The following is a 21454-nucleotide window of genomic DNA, read 5'->3' as shown; positions in this document are numbered from 1 at the left end:
AGCCAACTCTCTGGTTGTGATAGTGGCAAAGAGGGAATTCTCATCCACCATTAGTTTCTTCCAGCTAAGATTTTCTGGGTGGTTAGAGGCATGTTATCCCCTAGTCTTGGACATATAGTAGTGGTATGTTGTGATAAGTTCTCAAGGCACAATCCAAATAAAATCCTTGCACCCATTACAACTTGAACTCCACAGATAATAAAGTTCCCTTACTGAAAGTGTCCAGAGTAGCTTCTGATTCACATTTTGTTGGATGACTTTCAGTTACTGAGGCCTCAGGTTATGGACCAGGTGACAGGACAAGTCCAGCCAACCACTTTCTTGGCTGATTCAATCTTATTATGGAGGAAGTGTCTGGTTGGGCCCAGGTGGTTGTAAATTCATTTGAATTGCTTTTGCTGGTTTGACTGATAACAGTGGCAGTGACAATATTTTGAAAGAAATGACTTGCTGCAGTTATCCACACTTCCATTGGAATTACTACAGTGCGTTTTGCATGGGGTTGTATTTGAAAATGATCTGGAAGTTAGTGCCAATCAAGGCAGCAAGATTGTTATGGCTGATGTAATCCTATTACATCTATGCTTTCCAGTTAATTTCCATGATCATTTCTAAGTGCCCTTGTAACTTGCCTCATGTCATGTATTTCCTGCACCACAATTTAAGGTAATCTTTTGAAGCATGCGGTACAGTAAACAGATACTAAAAACAGGATCCTTTTAATGGAGGCGTTCTCTTTGGGTAGTGCTACCCAAAAGATTTGTCTCCTGCTTGCATTTTGGTCTCTTTAGCATATGGCTGGGCAAAATGTGGCTCCCATGCTACATGCAATTATCTAAGTCTCCCATTTTCCTTCTGAACCCCCCTCCCCAAGAAAAAAATATCAACCACAAATTAGAAAATGCAGTCGGCCCTTCTTATACACGGATTTTTTTATATATGGATTCAAGCATCTACAGTTTGAAAATGTTCCAAAAAAGTATAAATTTCAAATATCAAACCTTGATTTTCCATTTTTTATAAGGTACACCATTTTGCTATGTCGCTATATTTAATGGGACTTGAGCATTCACGGATTTTGTTATAAACAGGGGATCTTGGAACCAAACCCCAGCGTATAACAAGGGTCCACTGTTCTACCCACAACATTTCAAGGGTGCAGTTTGCCATTTAAAGGCTGCTTCAGAATGACTGATCCTGTTTCAAGCCTGAGATGGCCTTGAAACTATACTTGATCTTCCTATTTCTAAACTACAGTAGTCCCCCACTTATTTGACAGTTTAGGGACCAGAGCACTGTCAGCAAGCAGAAATCGTTGCAATGCAGAATTCATATTAATGATTTATTGTATAATTACAAATAGAAATCTGAATAACTGTACATTGCTTTATTTTAAGCACACACCATGAAGAACTTCTGCAGTATACAGTATACAGACTGATTGAAAAAAATGGTACTGAGTTGCATAAAAAACAGCACATTATTGCAGAAGTATTGTGTAAAGCACCATCTTTTCATTCAGTCTGTGTACTACATACTGTAGAAGCTGTTTATGGTTTTGTTGTGTGCTTATAATGCAGGTGCACATGTTCATACTTACATTCGTGCTTATATTTGTTGAACGAGTTGACCACACATCAAATGAATGAGTTTTGGTAATAATTTAATAGAGTTGAAAGAGTGGATCATCAAAAGGTGATCCATCAAATAGCGGGGAATTCCTGTAGACTTTTTCTGGCTTGAAACAGGTGTGTGTCTGTGCATGTGTGTATGAAATATTTAACTGGCAAAACATAAGTACCTTGAGGCTTCTTTGGGTGATGTTCAACATCATCTTCATTATCATTATTATGGCTGAAAACAGAAATTTTAGCATGGTAGGGAACTGGAAGGTCTTGGTTCTTCAGGTGTCCAGATAAAGGTGAAAATGCTCCTTAGACACTCAGAAACAACCTCCTCCCCACTTTAGTATCAGATAAATTTCTTTGAGCATTTTTTATTTTAATTTCCTAAGGTTTTCAGTCTCTTAATGCTTTATTTTCATTTTGCCTCAGTTTGTGTTTCTTATTATTGATTTCTTTTCTCCCTATGTTGCTGTTCATTTTGCATGCCATTTGTATTTTAGTCCTTGTTAGGGCTTCAATTTTTTTACTTTCAAATGTCACAAGTGCCTGGCTATTGTGCATTGTATAAATATTGTATGGAAATTAAAATATTACTTAGCAATACTAAGTCCTATGTTGACCATGTTGATCTGACTGGCAAACTGCAAGCAAGAGAGTAAAGTCCACTCAAAAAGCTAGAACAAAATCTAGTAATTGGAATCTTTTACCTTCAGGAGTTTTCTCGGTTTTCTAATTTAACCAACTGCAGAGGATTCTGCTCTCAGTACTTGCCCTTAGGGCAATCAGAGTGGGAAGAGTAAAGGTAGAAGGTATGAACAAGTCTGGTGGGAATTTCTACTCTTAAATAAAGATTTTGTGAGGCATACTCATTAAAAATATGGTGCTGTCTGTTTTGAAGTTTTGAAATCAGGATTTGAGATAAAGCAGGAATAGAATTTAAATACAATGGGCCATATATATAAAATCTCTGATTAAAAATAATGCCGTCATAGTTTAAGATTTATGACAGAGTAAAAGCTATTTTAAGTCATAACTTTTAACAAATTAATCGTATTCCTCAAAAGTAACTCTCACTTTAATCAGTGGAGCTTTCTCGCTAGAAATATATGAATATTTTATTGAAATTAAAGCATTTTGATCTCCCTTCCATTAACAAAGCTGGAAAAGGTTTACATTAAAACCATTATTACTAAATTACAGACCAGTTACTAAAAATAATAAACAGTGGTTTGAGCATAGGACTAGGACTCTGGAAATCAAGGTTTGATTTCCCATGTGGCCATGGAAACCCACTGGATGACCTTGGGTGAGTCACAACCTCTCAGCCACAGAAAACATCCTGATAGTTTGGCCTTAGGGCCTCCGTAAGTCCGAAATGACTTGAAGGCACACAACAACAACAAACAACTATAAAATCTGTTAAAAAGATTAGTTATAACTGATAATGTTAACAATCAGGAAAATAATTTAAAATAATGAAGAAGTAAAACAGGTCTTTCATTCATGTTTAGAATACCCACACAGAAAGCACATCTGATCTTTATGGGGAAGCCGTTCCAAGTGGTGGGTACCATAAAAGAGACGATCTCTGTGTATGTCTTTAGGTTTTGTCTGCTTAGTTTGTAAATATCTCTGTTAGTAGGTCTGAGGTACAAAAATATATTTCTTCATATAAAAATCTACTTTTCATGGGACTTACCCTTACAAATATTATATTTTTAAATATCTGCTTTTCACAGGACTTATCCAATTCGAGGCTTTCAGATTTACGATGGACCTATTTGTCTCACCAAATGCACGTTCAGCAATTTTGTACCAACTCCAGACAGATTCACTAGTGCAATTGGGTTCCTAATGAAAAACACCTGGCAAATTACACCTCAAAACAATATATCCCTAGTAAAGTTCGGTGAAAATGTAAGTTTCTTTGTTTTACATTCTTCCCAGATGGGAATGTGATATGTGCTTGAACATAATAATGGATAAATTAAATTCAAGAGATTAATCTTCTTCTCTTCTTGCAAGGTTTCTCTGAAAGTATTTTTTGGTAAGCCTGGCCCTTGGTTTGAGGAGGCTGATCTTGATGGTGACAAGAACTCAATCTTTCATGATGTAGATGGATCTGTGACTGGATACAAGGATACCTATGTTGGTAGAATGGATAACTACCTGATTCGACATCCAGACTGTATTAATGTTACCATGTGGAATGGTGTGGTCTGCAGTGGCACCTACGCACAGGTTAAAAAAGATGGCATTATTTCTTTGACTGCTCTTCAATATGCATAAAGCTTGAGTGGAAGAAAATGTTGTCTTACATTTCCTTCGATTTTTATAAAGTAGAATTTTATAGCAGAATTATTTACAATCTTACTTAAACTCAAATTCAGCCTATCTATTGGGCTCAGTCTTGCCAATGCATACATAAAACATCACCCCATCCCTAAGGTGTTCTTAAAATAATTGTTGCAAAGGGCATGATTTCTAAAACAGCAAATGCAGAGGAAATGGCAGCATTTCTGAAAAAGCAGTGAATCCAAAGGGCTTGGGAAGAAGAGAACAAATTTATGATTAGATGTGTGAAGATGAAATGAATCCCCTTTTTATTTTGAATAGTCCAGTGAAACATAGCTTTCTTTATAATGTTTCTACTTCTTAGATTTGGGAAGCTCTGAATTCCCTTTTTAAATATTTATTTCACAGTAAGAGAGGCATTGCGACTATGATTGTTTTTCTCTTCCTCAGTTTTTTCTTATCTGTCTTGTTTTCCATGAACGAGTGAGTGAGTGAATGTAGAATTACTTAAGTCCTTTATAAAGAGTGCAGTGCAGCTTTACACCTAAGGAACAAAAGATACTCTGTTTATCCTGACTGTTCAAACAATCTTGGTTTTGAGGATGAGAAACAAGCCCATGAGGCTCATCCACTCTCTCTTAGTTGCATTGGTGGCTTCCTTCTTTGTTTTCTGTTTGTAGCATAGCTTAGTAGTTAAGACGCTGACTCTGATGATTGCAAGATTTGCAGGTTGGCAGGTAGAGACCTAAGTACCGCATGTCAGAGTGACCTCCCATCACTAGTCCCAGCTTCTGCCAACCTAGCAGTTCAGAAGCATGTAAAAATGCAAGTAGATAAATAGGTACCACTTTGGTATGAAGGTAACATCATTCTGTGCAGTCATGCTGGCCACATGATCACAGAGTCGTCTTTGACAGCACTGGCCCTTTGGCTTAGCAATGGAGATGAGCACAACTCCCTACAGTCGGGCACAACTTTACAATCTTTACCTTTAGCATTACATGCAGCTTGTCCTGGCACTGAAAGTGACAATAGTTGTAGTTGCTAGTTGTGCTTCAAAACAGAAATAAATCAAACTGTGGTTTCTAATTTTGGTTTCCAGTTCAGAAATCATGGCAAACTATGACTTAAGCATAGCAAGTAATGGGGAAGGGCTCACATATAAACAGGGAGCCAATAAGCTGATTGTCCATATCCATGATTACAGGCTGCATCTACACAGCAGAACCAATGCAGTTGGACACCACTTTAACTGCCATGGCTCAGTGCTATGGAATTCTGGGATTTGCAGTTTTGTGAGATATTTAGCCTCCATTAGAGAGTTTAGTCAAAGCTTGGCAAAGCTGCTTCTTTGGACTACCTAACTCTGGTTCCTTCAACCACAGGCCTTATTGGCTGAGAGATTCTGGTAATTGTAATTTAAAAGGTAACTTTTTTTGGTTTTTTATGTTTTTTTCTTTTTGTTTTAGGTATATATCCAGACACGAAATCCACAGAATCTTACTATGACTATGGTGCGGGATGAATATCCATCAAATCCTTTGGTACTGCGAGGTATTAATAATCAGAAAGCTGACTTCCAGCAGTACCAGCCTGTTGTGATGCTTCAGAAGGGATATACAATACATTGGAATGGACAGGCCCCACAGACAACGTTCCTTTACCTCATTAACTTCAATAAGTATGTTCCATTTTTGGTTTTGTTTCAAAGAAAATCTGTGAATTCTTGATTGAATAGTAACCATTGGCTATATTTGTATCCCACCTGCTAGTGTTCCAGACGTTTCGGCCGTATTGTTTATGACCAGTAGGCTTTTACATATAGTGTGTTTACTCCTCCTGGGCTCCTCCTACCATTTGTAACAGTTATACTGACCAGGAATTTAAAACTTAAAATGCCATCAGTTATGTCTCATGGTTTGTTGCACCTTTTCCAAGCCAAAATGGGCTAAAAATCTTGGTTTGAACAACATCTTAAGCATTCAGTTGCTAGTTAGCTTAGCTAGTTCCACTGGGATAAGGAGCCAAGCTGGAAAACATATAGTTTTTTCTGGGTTTTTCGGGCAGTGTGTCCATGTTCTAGAAGAGTTTATTCCTGATGTTTCACCTGCATCTGTGGCTGTCATCTGGGTTAATCCTAAAAGATTGATGCTATGATTTTAAAGAAAAGCTAAGTTGTTTCAAGGGGGAGGCACTCTTGTACCTCCTATTCATGGCATTGGGACTTGTGAATGGATAATATTTTGGTGTACTAGGTCATTATCAAACCACCACAGTGAAAAACAGGAATGGTGTATTTTGGTCAAACCAAAATACTGCTGTAAGGTACAGATATTTTGTCTAGATTATATCTCAGGCAGAAGTTGGTGAAGCCCATCCATTTAGTTATGGCTAATTTTTCTTCCTCATCTGTGTACTGTTGAATTTTAGTCACTTTTGCAGGGTATGGTGAGAATGGCTATATTGGAAATGTTTTAGTACCCTGATAAATTAGATGAATGATGGTAGTAACTATAAAAGAAAATGCCTATGGTACAAGAGAATGGTAATGGTTTTGCCTTTCTCTGCTTTCAGGAATGACTGGATTCAGGTTGGCCTCTGTTACCCACCAGACACCTCTTTTCAAGTAACCTTTGATGTATTCCAAAGGCAGGCATCTGCTTACCATAATGTGGAAGACTATGTTCCTGTATCTTCAATGGCAGAACTGAAGAAGCGTCGAACAGAGAAAATATTTTATTTTGATAACAGCACTGGGTAGATAATTTAGGATAAAATAATAATATATAGTAGAATTATAGGTCAATTCTATATTATCTGTAGAAACTGGTTGTCTAGGTTCTTTGGGAGTAAAGAGAACATCATTAATGTGATTCTAAGAGAGCAGTTTCCATGATTCATGGTTATGAATGCAGTAGTTTATCAAGTTGTCATTTTTCCAAAGATTACTTTTCTGATATATTTCTGAGTACACAGAAAAATTGGAATGTCTATTCAGCAGGTAATTGTGCTATCCATCTCAGGGTATTTTTCATGGTGCTCAATACTCCCAGAGCCTGGGAGATGACTGTATTCACTGAGCATCCCCAGTCTCTGTAAAGCAGAGGTGGAATAGTATCACCCACAGCCTGCATGCAGCTCTTGTGGGAGCAAGTGATCCAGTGTGCCCTTTGGAATGCACACTGACCTCTACATCCCCTTTGGAATGCATACTGACCCAAATGTCATGGGGGGGGGGGGGGGGACCTGAATTTTGGCTGAATAACCCAACATCTCTGTCATGCTTCAAAATGTTGTTTCAGGGGTTGTCTTCCCAAAACCAAGAAAACCAAACCTAAACTCAAACAGTAACAAGTGATTCAGCTTTGCATCTGGTCACCCAAAATGGAAGCTGCAGAGTGGCCCTCCAGGGCATGTCCATCGCTCTAAAAATTAAATTTTGCCTTCTTACCCTATCAGCCTGCTCAATAGTAATTGGAAATTATGCTTTTTTTGCAGAAGAGTAGTTGTAGAACATATGACTCCTTTTTTTCTTCTACAATGACTCTTCTACATTTGTAGTTATGCATGTCAGATGTTCACTTGCATATTGTCTCCCTCACATGAAGTCCAACTTCAAAATATCTTCAAGTGGCTTCATGCGTATGTATTTACTTTGAGGGCCAGGATGCTTTTTTCTTTCTTTCTTATGACTATTTGAAGCACCACTTAGATTAGGAGTGGGCAGCTACTAAGGCCCAGGGACTAGCCTCCGCCCACGTTTCCCCACATTTTTTACTCATAATATGACTTTATTTTACTCATAAAATGACTTCTAGTTTATTTCCTGGTTGTAAAATTTAGGGCAGGGTGGGATCCCTTGAGGATTTCTAAAACAACCCATAGGCCACATTTTCCCCACCCCTTCTCTCAATTCATATGAAGAAACTCTTACATCTGTAATATTTGACAATGAAAGCCAGTGTAGTATATAGCAGTTTAAATGATGGATATGGACTCAGGGAGACCAGAATTTGAATTCCCACTTGGCCATGGAAACCCACTGGATGATCTTGGGCAGGTCACACTCTCAGTCTCAGAGGAAAGCATTGGCAAACCTCCTCTGAAGAAATCTTGTCAGGAAAACCCAGCAAAACGTTCACCTTAGGGTTGCCATAAGTTGTAAATTACTTGAAAGCACACAACAGATGTTTAATATACTTGCTTGCCATACTGGAAATATATTGCTGCTCGGGTTCACGGTCAAAATGCCACTTATGTGGGTAATAGGAAGAGATAAGCAGACCCTGTATAATTGGCACAGTTGATAACTGGCACAATCCAACTGGAAGCTTGCCTCAGGAATGTAACAACATTTTAAAAAATGTAACAACATTTTTAAAGAGTGGTTTGAGGAGAGTTGTGCAAAATAAGTAACAGTGCAACTACAGTTAGTTTTGTAATATTGTGTGTTTTGTCTCATATTCACCCCCCCCCCCCCCCCGGTTTCTGTCTTTATGTACAGGTTGCTGTTTTTATTTCTTCAAGCCAAATATCACAGGGATGGCCACAGTTACTGTTCATCTCAGGGATGTGAACGAGTAAAGATTCAAGCCAGTTTTCAGTCATGGCCTATTAGTAACTGCTTAATGAAAGCTTATCCAAAGTATTTTCAGAAGCCAACAGTTGTGAAAAGAATGCCGATGAAAATGACAAGTTCCTGTCAAAAATGTGGCTCATCTCAGGTAGGAAAAAGCACAATAACAAGTGTATGTGAACAGTTAATTCTTAACCTCTTGTAATTATCTTCAGGCCAGCCCTATATTTAGATAGTGTAAAGTGATTGCAACTGGTTTTTCCTCTGGAGCCATTTTCTTCAATCGGAGAATAAAACTATGTATGCCATTAAGCTTGCCCTGATCTTTCTAACTACTACAGGTGCTGCGGAGGGTGCCATCCCATCCAAGCTGAAAGCATCCCACCCAGTTGGTCTTAGTACATGGAATTTGGAGAGGTTGCTATCTTATCATTTGCCTCAGGGAGTCAAATCTTTTGCACAGGCTCTACTTGTGTGTGTGTGGTGTGTGCGCGTGTATGTATGCGTGCACACACATAATAAAACAGGCATAATTCCAAGAAAATTAGTGAATGCTGGTTTGGCTGAAATCAGTTAAATAGAAGTGTTTAATTGTGCAGTTGTGCTCTGATTTTGGTGGGCTTACCTGTATGGGATTGTAGTTGATATTTAATATTGCTGGCCTATGTTGGAGAAATTTACTCATTCCCAAGCTAAACACGCAAAAGTTATGTGTTACTATAGCACCATTCTTGTGCTACATGGCAGCCAGCATAGAGGTGAATAAGAAAAAGATTAGCCATGATGACATAATTCTTATTTAATGGAACCTTTTCCATCTTCCTGTTTGTGCTTCAAATAGCTTCTTCCAATTTGCTCATATTTTTGAACTTACATTTCATCCTTTCAAGGGAGAGGGGGGAAATTCTTTGGCATAAATCCAGTTGTTAGCCCCAGCTAGAGTAGACTCACTGAATCATTGGTAACTTGCTAAGTAAGCAGACAAGTTCCATTCATTTAGCAATAACTAACAATAGAACATAGACCTTTGACTCATAACACATTAAAAAGTCTTTCTTTGCATTAACAGCAATATAATATTTACCTTTTTGCATATTACATTCTGCATGTGCATAGACTTGTCTTGTTTTTACCAAATTGTCAGTATAATTTCTTAGTGGAATAGTTCCAGCAATCTTATATTTCAGTTTAAGGGGAGATGTGGAATATTAATATGAATTACTTCTACTTCAAAACATGAACTGTGTCCTTCTTTTTCAGATGGCATTTAGCAGTGACCCTCATAAAGCCTACCTCCTTGTGAAAATACAGTCCCCTGATAAGATAGAATTGCAAAGGAACCAAGAATATTTCATCTCAGTAAGTGTTCTTTTGCTTTTCCTGTACCACAGACTTTTCTTCACTTGTATGCAGGAATATTAATTTTAATCATGTTGGAGATTATCCCATCATGGTCTATTTAGACATTCAAAAACAAAAGAAATCCTTTAGGAGCTAAGCAATATTTAAAGACAGAAGATTTTTTTGTTTACATATTTCTGCTAGTTGCTGCTTATTTTTATACAGGTTTCTCCACAATACTGGGCTCAGTATTCTGCTGGAGGAACTTTCAAGACGTTCTTCCCCTTCTCTCCTACCACCATAACCCTCCACACCACTGAGAAACTGGCTCTGAAGTGTTTGACAGGAATGGCAGAACCCTCTTTGGTTCTGCCATTCCTCCAGCAGAGGTCTACTGTATGGTCCTTTCTATTCTTGTCCAGTTTTAAGAGAGAGAAATTAATTCTGTATGATCACATAATAATGAAACTAAACTAGACTTCCAGCAGTTATGTGTTTTGTTAACACTCCTTAAAACTATGGTCAGAAAAGAAGCAGCAATTTTATTTTGATGTTAACATATGCATCTACACTATAGAAATAATGCAGTTTGATAGCACTTTAAGTGCTGTAGTGCCATCTTATGGGATTCTGCGATTTGTCATTTTACATGGTCTTTAGACTTCTGTGCACATAAGTGCTGGTGCCTCGCAAATGTACAAATCCCAGGATTCAGTAGGATGGAACCGAGGCAGTTAAAGTGGTGTCAGACTGCATTATTTCTACAGTGTAGATGCATCCTATCTCAGCTCTAATGGGTTGAAGTAATAAAGTAATATTAGTTCTTGATGTGTTGCAACTTTCCACTTTGAGACTAAGCAGGGGCTGGGAAGTGAAAGAATGTAGGCATTCTTTCTAGAATATAGCTTGAGGCTAGGAGTTTAATTAGGATTTATGTCCTGTAGTTTAAAGCATATGTCATCTTGGTGAACTGGTAAAAACTCTTAAATTCTTTAGGACTAGAAAAAAGTAAGTTAACAATGTAATTGTGATTCCCCCCTCATGCTAAAATGACAAAGCCTCTGTGGAAATAACTTAATTAAGGAGGCTTCCTAAGCTGGGTAGCTCTTTCATTGGCAGTGGTGGTGACCTCCCTTTTGTAAGGCTGAATAAAAAGGTTACAGCTCTGTAATGAGTGGATCAGCACCCATCACAGAGCTCAAAGGATATTTGCTGAACTGGCACGTTTACCTGACTGGGGGTTCAGTAACATGAAATGCACTGAAAGGGCTTGACCCAAGTTCCTTGAGGGTCATGGGAATCATCAACAGTGAAAACTGTTTTTAAAGAAAAAGACAAATTGATAGCAAATTGTGTTTTGCCTGAAATGCATTATTGTGATCTGTACCAAAACGATGATAAATGCAGTGGAACCACTGGTAACAGCACGTTATTGTATTTACAAATTACTATTGTAGTAGAAGGGGGAGTATGATTTATGATGTCTCTCATTTCAGGTCAATGGCGTTAAGTCTCCATTGAAAGGTGTGGGTGTGCTCACTGTAGTCATTGATGCCTGTACTGGCAGAGTAACAAAAGAAACATTTTTCTCTGAAGCAAACCTCCAGAACCTAGAAGATTATATAAAAACTCAAATTCCCCAAAGGTATATTAATACAATGTAAACCAATTAGCTTGTTAATAGTGCTTTTTTTCCTGTGAGCATTGCATTAGAGTATTTGCATTTCATTTTAAAATGTATAAAGATACTTTGTCGTAATATTTAAACGTTTTTCATGGAACATTGGTTTCATTTGTTAAGGGACTTTAACTAGCTAAAACCACTTCACTTTTACATTTGAAATTATGGAAGATGTCTCTGTATAGTGGTATAAAATCAGGATGGGCACAGGGTAGGAAAAGATCTGAATTCTGTGCCAATACGGATTTGATTTTGCAACTTGAAATAAGTTTGCAAATCAGGAATAGCTATATTTGTTTTTATTTGTTTCAATTTTCCCTAAGTTTGCTTCTGCTAGCCAAGTCACAGAACCAAGGAAAGAGGCAGAGACATTTCAGACCTACCTCTAGAATCTTCCATCAGACTACTAAAAATTCACCATATGCTTGCAACCATAAGGACTAAGAAGCTGCTTTTTAGAAGAACTAAAGATGTAGAACTAAATATTTAATATCAAATAGCTTTGAATACTGTGATAAGAGCATAGAATACACACAACTGTGGCTATATTTATTAGCTTATCAGTAATATGTTAGAATATACACACTGCTTACAATACATAAATAGAAGACCACCAACTTATTCATCCTTTCCTAAAAAGGGTGTGGCACAGATAAGAGTCAGATGAGCCTTGTTTTGATGTGAAGTCGAAGGCTTTCATGGCCGGCATCCATGGTTTTTTTGGGCTATGTGGCCATGTTCTAGAAATTTTTCTAGAACATGGCCACATAGCCCGAAAAACCCACCCAAAAATGTGCCTTGTTTTGTTTCTCTCTTACCTAACAGCTGGGGTGATTTCTGAATTGGATTGCAAAGTGGGATCCATTGCATCCACTTTCACCTGCCAAGATTAAATCTAACCAACCCACCACCCCTTCCTGCTATCCTCTTTTGAATAATTTAGAAATTAGATTTTGAAAAAACTGGTTTAGGACAAGGGTGGGACTCATGCCATTATCTACATATTATTGGACTGTGACTCCTAGCAATGGAAATTGCAGCCCATCAGCATCTGGAAGACCTTACAGTCTCTTCCCAGCCTCCACTCCATATTAACAAGCCTCCCAAGATGTCTAGGAAGTGAAACTGTCAGGTTACTACATTTTAACTATACAACTTAGCAGAGGGTGACATAGTTGCATCTTAATAGTTTAAATGAACAGTTAAAAATGTTAACATAGTTAATATTCCCATGTTGCACTAAACTGTAATTTAATGTCATGTGCATGAACAAGTTGCCATAAGTTTGGTTTTGATGTTCCCTGTTTCCTTTCTATGTAGCTAGGAGAAATTTCAAAGTTTAACCATAGTTTTGTTATCGTGTAGGCTCACAAACTGGTGAACACTGTTTGTTATTTGTTTATAATATCAATAGCTGCAGTTTCCACCTCCTCCCACCAATGAGCAGAAACTCTCCTTCTGGTTGTTGCAGCCTCGCTTATTGGTGGGAGGAAGGTGGGAACATAATCTTATTTGTGCCCTGATTGGCAGCTGAACAGACTTCCTTTGCTTGTTGTGTCTCCAGGCTGTTAAGATGGCCTTGGGTGACATATACATAGTAAGACTACATAGTTTTACTGAATATTCTGAGCAATTACAGATCTGGAACTCAAGGTTACAAATCCATAATTGCAACAGAGAATGCTAGCTCTTTTCTTCTTAGTTTAATGCATGTCCTATATAATGCAGGGATTTAACTTGTAGCCTACTGCCTTATAGAAAGTTCACAAAAACTAATTGTTGCTACTTGAACAAATTATGCTTATATGGTGGTAATATGAAAAAGAAAGGTAAAAATAGTCTGGGGAACAGACAGCAACTGTCTAACTGTAGCTATAAAAATATACATTTGAAGATATATTTGAAATATTTAGATTGTTTTAATTACTGCACAAAATACTTGGAGGTCTTATGCTTTGTTATCAAGATTTAAAACGTGAGCTATAATATTTTGCAGTGAATGGATTTGTCAGATGTATGCAAACTCTGAAATATGTATAAAATATCCAGATACTTGCATAAATTTCCATTTTTTTTCATTCTTGTCCATCAGAATCAAGCACATAACATACAACTCTGTAAAATATAATTTGTACCAGTGGCTTTTTTCTACCCCTTCCCCTTACTTTTTGATTTTCTTGCTCTCAGGTCTATCGTTCTGTTAAACACCAGAGGGAATATAAAGAACCTTAACATTTCTCAAGTCTTGATGAGCCTGGGAGCAGTAAAACCATCAAGTCTTCAAAATCTAGGTTTGTTCTGTTTTACTTATCAAAGTGCCTTTCTCATTATTAGAACCTGAATTTTAAAGATGCTGTGTAAATTGCTTTCTAACTAATTTGGAACATTCTTTAAGGCAAATCTAGTTGACGGTAGAATTTTAAAATTTACAGTAGTATTAGGATTGCAGGGTTTTTAAAAAAAATGTTGATGATGACTGTTCTGTTCTGAAATACAATTCTTCCTTTTTCTCTCTCTTTTCCCTCTCTGTTTTCATTTTCTGTTTCAGGGACCATTAGCTTTCTGGGGTTCAGAGGAAACTTTAAACCATCTTGGATAAAGCTGTTTACCAGTCCTGCAGGGCAGGGCCTTGGTCTTATAGAAAAATATATCCCTGTACAGTTGGAAGAGTATGGTTGCACCAGGATGAACACTAGCCGAAGGAAAGATTTGGAACTTTTAAGGCAGGCTCTAAGAACACAGTAGAAATTTAAGGTGCAGGTGAGCACTGAAGACAATGTGAACTAATTTATTTATTTTCTGGGATTTTAAAATGTACTATTATCCCAAGTACATCACTTTGCTGTTTTGATATGGACATATGCCTACGTCGAATGCTTGAATCCCAGTCTGTGCACCTTTGGATCGTACAAAATATTAAAGTAAAATATTTGTTAAAATACTGTGTTTTTTAGAGGAGGAATTGTCTAATGTTTGTACTTATTATAAAAGCCTTTTGTCTATTAGTCTTTTTGGTGTTAAATTCTTAAGAAGGTGAAGATGCTGCAATATTCATCTACCTTGGAGAATTTGATCAGAAAATACCACATTGCACCTTGGGTTACTTGAAAGTCTTGTAAAACACATATACATGTCATGGAGTCTTTGTAGATTGCAATTTTTCCTTTCTTTCCAACTTAAACAGATGGTCTGTGTGCATGAATAATGAATATATAAGACAGAAACTGAGAATACAGAAATTTACTTTTCAGAACAAGTTTAGGTCACACAATAGTGAGTTGAGGGGCAAAGTAACCAGTTATGTATATTATTTGGTCCTAAATTTGATTAGTTAATAATCTGATGATAATTGATGTCTAATTAACAAATGTTAGTTAGTGTGTGTGTGCGCACGTGCACACTCTCCCTTCTCTAGATGAAGAGCATTTGGTTGCTTCATCATTTAGTAGGCACTTTGAAATTTCCCATGTGGTTACTTCAAACATTTTGGAAGCCAATCTCTGCAGAAGCAGTAATGAACCCATTTCCACAGTCATTATTGTTTCACAACAACTTTGGTTGGTTAGCAGAACCAGTGAAATCAGAATTATATTCTGTTGCCATTTTCACTGTGAAGCAAATCAAGCTTAACCATATCTCCAAACTAGCAAAAAGACAATGGTTATGAAGGAGCTGTTTCCTCTGTTGTATGTTCTGAGGGCACCCTCTTTACATTTGAGTAAAGTCATTAGCTGACTGGTAGATGGAACCAGTCCTCTGACTACTAGAAGAAGGGGAACCGTGCCTCCTACTCAAACTCTAACACTGTCTTTTTAATATAATATAATATAATAATAATAATAAATTTTATTTATATCTCCCACTTCTCCCTTCTATACTGTTCCTCTGAGGCACGGAGCAGATGGCCAGGAAAGAGCGGCCTCTAGCCAGGATTGTGCTGGGACCTCAGTGACCACATGGCCTTCTCCCAAACCAGGCTGCCACCTGCAGTCCCAAGGAGTTGATTTAAAACAAATCCTTTTTGATCTGGTGCTTTGGACCACAGTGTAGCCTCAGTGCAGCTTCCAGCCATTTTGGACCATGTGTCATTTAAACACCATGCCCCCAAAGTAGTCTCATCTGTTCCAGCTACATTTTATGTTTATTCTTGCAAACTTTCCCTTCCTTAAAAAGGCATACAAGTCTGTGAGTCCAACATTTTCTGAGTGCCAAGATCTCGCAGAAGAAACCATGTTCTGAGGACTTTGGGCTTCATCAGTAAGGTCTCTTGAGCATATCTATACCCCAGTTATAGAAGTCTGAATACAGTATCATTAGAGATAGGCTGCATGCAGCACAAAAGGATACTCCATATCTCTTCCTATTACTTGAACTACAATTCTGTGGGAACATGAGACCATCAATACTGATGCTCCTCAAGGAGGCAAAGCTTGACTTAAAGGTGAACTTGTTTTTTACAGATGGTCTGCTGTAAGATCTAATTGATGACTAACACAGCAAAGAGAGAAAGATCAGCCCAGCCTACTAAGCAGCAGGGGGAATCTCTTTTCACATTTGTTTGAATACTGTTTTTCAAAACCTTCTTAAATTGAATTTTATGTCTTTCAAGTCATTGGAGAGAGAAGGAAAAAGGAGTAATTCCAATATTCTTACCTCACATTCCCTTCCTAATTCCTGTATTTTAAACAACGGCCTGTGTGAAATAGGATTTTCCTGTCTTTCCCTGTGCCCCCCAAAATCATCTCCAGATATTTGAGGAGGTAGGGAATGATTGCAGGAAGGAACAATTGAAAGCAGAGTTGTTGTGAATCAGTCTTCTCCTCCCCGTGATGAACAGAATGACAACTCCTTGCCTTTCTGAAGGCTACCACGCCTTTCTGAAGGCTACCACACTAACAAATTGTCCCTTGCTTCATAGATCTCCACTGGGGGTTTTCAGCATGTCTTCCTTTTGATCCATCAGTAAGAAGGATCCTTTAACTCTGCTTTCTGAAAAAGTCTTTTAATTACTGCATATTCAGATTTTGAACTTGGATTACTCTTAACTGGTCAAGAGTTGTATTTTTATTTTCAAACTATGGCAGGATACAGACCGCCGCTTTGCGGCGGTCTCCCGCCGGCGCCATTTGCTCCATGCGGGAGCTGCAGCAGCCAAACCGCGCGGCTCCCGCGCGGAGCAAAAAAGAAGCTCCATTTTGGAGCTTCTTTTTGTGGCGCCTTTATGATGTCGCGAGGCGCCGCTGGCGCATTCGCGATGTCATAGGCGCCGCGACACGTCTGGACGCTATGCGTCCAGTACGTAAACATGGCGGCCCCCATGTGGAAGGGGCACCGCCATGTTGTACGTATTCTATACGTACTAGGGTTAGGGGGGTGCGGAAGCACTGCCCCTTCCTAACCCTAGTACGTATAGAATATATACTATATGGCGGTTTGTATCCCGCCTATGAATGCTATTTTCCATAGGTCTCAAGCAGTAATTCTGCATGAGTTGAGCTCCCACCCTGTGGAGTGATATCCCAGATATGAAGACTGCTTTGTGAACTTTGGTTGGGGTGGGCAAGTGTAAAGGGAAAGGAATTTTTATTCTTTTTTGTCTACTGGGGCAGTATACTCACAGGAGTATATACAGGTGGGGAAAGTGTACCAGCACTTGTCCAGACAGTCTTAAGAGGAGGAAATATTCTTTTCCATGGGAAAAAATACCCAGTCCCTGAATTTTGAGCATCAGCTAAAAACTACTCTCTAGATACCTAGTACAGGTTTTCAGCTTTTAACCCACATGACATTTTGGACATGAACTTTCGCAATCCATGACCATTGGCAATTTTGCCTTGGCCTTCTGGAAATTGAAGCCCAAAATGTGTGAAAAACAAATGTTAGGAACCACGGACGGAGACTACACTTATAGTAATTTCCCCTTTCTTTTAATCCTTTCCAAAATCCCTAAATACCCACTGGGACCTCTACAACTTGCAAATCAAAACAATCTTAAGCTTTGTTAACTTCCAAGACTGCAGCTTGTACTGTAACAATATTTGTTAGTTATTAGGGTGCAGCAGGCCTTGGTCTCATGCTGCAAAAACAACATACATATCTGTACTTTTGGAAATTGTTACAGGTAGAAATGGAAATTGTTACAGGTAGTTTTAATAGTACTGGAAATATTGGTAACTAGATACTAAATCTGCATGTTTGTTTACATGTGCAAGAATATGATGCATATTTTAATCTGTGGTGAGAATTTTAGTCAAGCAATTGTTTCAAGTCATATGAAGACTTTATCAAGAACAACAAAGGCATGTAAGGTGAAAAAAATCACAAAGAATGCATATCGAACAACTGCAAGTCATGAGCACACAGATTCCCAGACACAATTACTCCTCCTCGATTATTATTTAAGGTTATGTTTGTGAATACAAATATCATACAAGGATTTATTGAGGAGAACCGTGAAGTATAACTAAAAATCCTAGAAATATGAGGATCAGTTTTCTATTCATTTTTCTATAGGTTATCATGATTCCATATGTCATTCAGTTACGCCTCTTTTTAGTCAGGTAGCCCTCCTATGGGCATTGTATATTTGAATACAAAGTATAAAATAAGCTTTTGCAGATACTCATAAAATATGTATTTTTTCAAACAAACATGCTTTTTGTGCAAGAATTACAGAGGAACTGGGTTGGTTTGTCATGTTGCCTTTACACAATATGCTACCTCAGTCATTGCCAATAAATCATTCATGGTAATAACTTCCTTTTGTGTTGCAATTCCTTTCCTCTCCTTTAATATTGTACTTGTGTTACCAAGCAGTTGCCTGGGTAATCAGAAAAAATATTTTAACAAGTTACTAACTCACAAAATCAGTTTTAGGGCTTTCTGTTACGAGCAAATTGTCAGAGTTCTTTTTTATGGTTTACATGGCCACAATCTACACAAGACGCCAGTCTCTATCAAGAGAAAGTTCCTCATGCATACTTGAACTGGGCAAATATGATAAAAGCTCAGGCAGGGAAAGAAAGAAGCACCCATTTATTTTTCGCCACTGGTAAATTAAGGGGGAAATTCACTAAGTCCTGTGGCTTCAGAAGATAGCCCATAAACATTGCTGTTTTGATGAGCTTCTTTCTCTCTTGTTTAGGTATGCTACATGTTTTCAAACAACTAATTAAATTACAGCTATCCCTATGGAATATGTTATCGTATATGGTTCGGTAGCTTTAAAACTGGATTGGGCAAACCCATGGAGTCTATCAATGATCACTAGTCATAGTGGCTGTACTTTACCTCCAACATCAGAGGTAGAGGATTGTGTATTCTTCCTGCTTGTGTGTTTCTCACAGACATCTGACTGTCCCTAGTGCTGGACTAATAAGACCTCAAGCTGATTCAATATGGCTCTTACTACATTCCTCAACCAAATCAAGGCAGCCAGTGTGCTCATCCATAGGTATTTTCTTTTGCAATGCCCCAAACCTGTAGTCTAATTTCTAACTGGCTGGAAGACACTTTTACTGCATCGTGGTATTTGTGCAAATGCAAAATAACTATTGCCTTCCAAGCCTCAGCACAAAACCAGGATCAGGGTTGGTCCAGAGGTGTAGAAGTTAAAAGATAGACAAGCGAGTGCAGAGGCTGAGAAAATAAAGTCCAAAATCTTTTTCTCTCCTTCCAGTTTTGTGCTTACTCTTAATAGCTGTTTCAGCTTTGCTTGCAGATCTCAAAGAATTGAGAGAATATGGAAATATACCAACGTCCTATCAAGTCTTCCACTTAGACTTTTTGTCCTGGGATTTGAAGAGATTAATGCAATTTGGGGGAGTTGTATCCTATTGTCTTTGTTTCTAGTGTCACTAGTTTATCTTAGCACAACCATTTTCTGCATACTAGGAGATTAATTGCTAATCCATTTTACTGTAGTTTTGCTTCTTGGATCAACACTGCTTTGTGGTTTCTGTTTACTTTTCTGCCTGCTCAAGGAGGCAAATTGTGGTGCTTAGGGATGTAGACACAAGGAACTGTCTAACTGTAACAAATTGGATCCAGATTTGTAAATAACACTTTGAACCAAGGCCTGTTTCCCACAGGCTTTAGCTATTCAAGACTTGTATTCTTGCCCATTTCTAGCCTCAAAATATTTTCTTGTATTTTACCAGAAAATATTCAGTATTGGTTTGATTAACTGTAATGTATAAAGTGGAAAGAAATGAAAATAAAACCATTATTGCTATTTGAAGACTATGTAAGTGCGGCAGCACAGGTAAGCAGTGTGAAGTCTCTGAGCTGCCTAGGCCTTTTCATCAGGCTTGTGCAACCTGCCTCTGCTGGCATGTGGCCACTCCATATTTGGGATGGAGAAACAAAGGCCCCATACAGACAGGCCAAAATAAAGCTGCTTCGGGTCACTTTGGAGGTATGCTGTTTAAATGATGCATGCGTCCTAAGAGGCCAGAAGCTGCGCCAAAGCTGCGTTCCAGTCCTTAGGATGGGATCATGGCTTTGGCACAGCTTCCAGACTCTTAGGACACATACAACATTTAAACAGCATACCTCCAAAGTGACCCAAAGCAGCTTTATTTTGGCCTGTCTGTATGGGGCCAAAGTTACACAAATGGGATGGTGAAAGTTACACAATTTGTGTCAGGGGCACAATTTTTAAAGAAATTGCCCACCTCATTCCACCTTGGCCCTCTGTCTGCATCGATGGATTAACCCAGCCACAACTTGAAAATATTTTTGTTTTGTTTTTTAACTCCAAAAATTCCTTGATTTTGCCATTCTGTATGGGGGACACCATTTTACTGCACCATTGTTTATAATGGGACTTGAGCATCCATGGATTTTGGTATCCACGAGGGATCCTGGAATCAAACCCCAGCGGATACCAAGGACCCACTGTACTTGGATCTCTAGAGGAGATTGCAACTTTCTGGGCTTGGCTAGCTTCAATTTCTTCTCTTTATACCAGTTTTAAAATACCTTTGCTATTATGGGAAGTTATTTTCATATGTCCTGTTGGGTGGACATGGAGTGCATACTATATATCCTTTTTCTAGGATGTCCTTTCCCACTGCAAGATGACCCTGACAATTTGCTATGACAGCCAGGAGTGAAACTATTGCATTGTAACACCTGGAAGGGCTAAGTTCCCAACTCTTATAATCAGCTATGTGAATAGAAAATGCTGAATCTCGCATGAAACATTACCACTGTTCAATATCTGAAATCTTGGGACTGATTCATTGGTTAATGTTCTGCAGTGGCTAACCGGATGCCTCTAGAAAGGCCATAGCAGAGGGTAAAGATGCTTATGGCTGGCCACCCATAAGTGCATATTACTACTAAACCTATTAGCTGAACAATTAGTTCTCTTAGCTGAGTGTTATTGCTGGACCCATTCTTTATCCACATTTAGGATTCCAAACTTGAAACCTAGAGACAGCTTCTGTACCTTAAATGGTTGCATAGACAAGTGAATTTCTGCAGATGTTGCTTGTCATGCAAGCAGGGAACAAGCAACACCTGGAACTCTTTCTTCTATATAACAACTAAAAGTACAGGAGCCATTGCTAGGTTTCACTGTAATAATTGGATGCACATCTACCAGAAACTACAATGAGCATTACCATGTTCATTGTATCGAGTCCTATAAGATAACCAAGAGAGACCAGGAGTTTCAAGAAGACTGTTTGTTTAATGGAAGATAAGGCTATTGATGGATGATGGTCATGATGGCTTCAGTAAGAAAAAGCAGTATGATGATGTACAGTGGGTCCTTTGTATTTGCTGGGGTTTAGTTTCAGGACTCCTGTAGATACCAAAATCCATGGATACTCAAGTCTCATTAAATGCAATGTAAGTGAAATGGTGTCCCTTATATAAAATGGCAAAATCAAGATTCACTTTTTGAAATTTGTATAATTTTTTTAATAT

General features: G+C 38.3%; 1 protein-coding gene across 4 annotated transcripts in view; it reads left to right on the top strand.

Moving 5' to 3' along the window:
* LOC149323649 (cell surface hyaluronidase CEMIP2-like) overlaps positions 1 to 18267 on the top strand; it is an 80066-nt gene extending 61799 nt beyond the window's left edge. For all 4 annotated transcript variants that reach the window (XM_089490599.1, XM_089490589.1, XM_089490607.1 and 1 more), the window contains exons 16-24: positions 3365 to 3542; positions 3651 to 3866; positions 5390 to 5601; positions 6495 to 6677; positions 8425 to 8644; positions 9757 to 9855; positions 11334 to 11482; positions 13706 to 13809; positions 14067 to 18267. In XM_089490599.1, coding sequence (XP_089346725.1) covers positions 3365 to 3542; positions 3651 to 3866; positions 5390 to 5601; positions 6495 to 6677; positions 8425 to 8644; positions 9757 to 9855; positions 11334 to 11482; positions 13706 to 13809; positions 14067 to 14263 — 1558 coding nt within the window. In that variant the 3' untranslated portion in view covers positions 14264 to 18267. The remainder of the gene's footprint in view (positions 1 to 3364; positions 3543 to 3650; positions 3867 to 5389; positions 5602 to 6494; positions 6678 to 8424; positions 8645 to 9756; positions 9856 to 11333; positions 11483 to 13705; positions 13810 to 14066) is intronic.
* The last annotated feature ends 3187 nt before the right edge of the window (positions 18268 to 21454 follow it).

This window comes from Sceloporus occidentalis, unplaced genomic scaffold, assembly GCF_023333645.1.
Source record: "Sceloporus occidentalis isolate IW3139 unplaced genomic scaffold, rSceOcc1.0.p SCAF_1, whole genome shotgun sequence".
Taxonomy (NCBI): Eukaryota; Metazoa; Chordata; class Lepidosauria; order Squamata; family Phrynosomatidae; genus Sceloporus; species Sceloporus occidentalis.
Note: the sequence above shows the minus strand (reverse complement) of the source record. Positions and strands in the feature narration are given on the sequence as shown.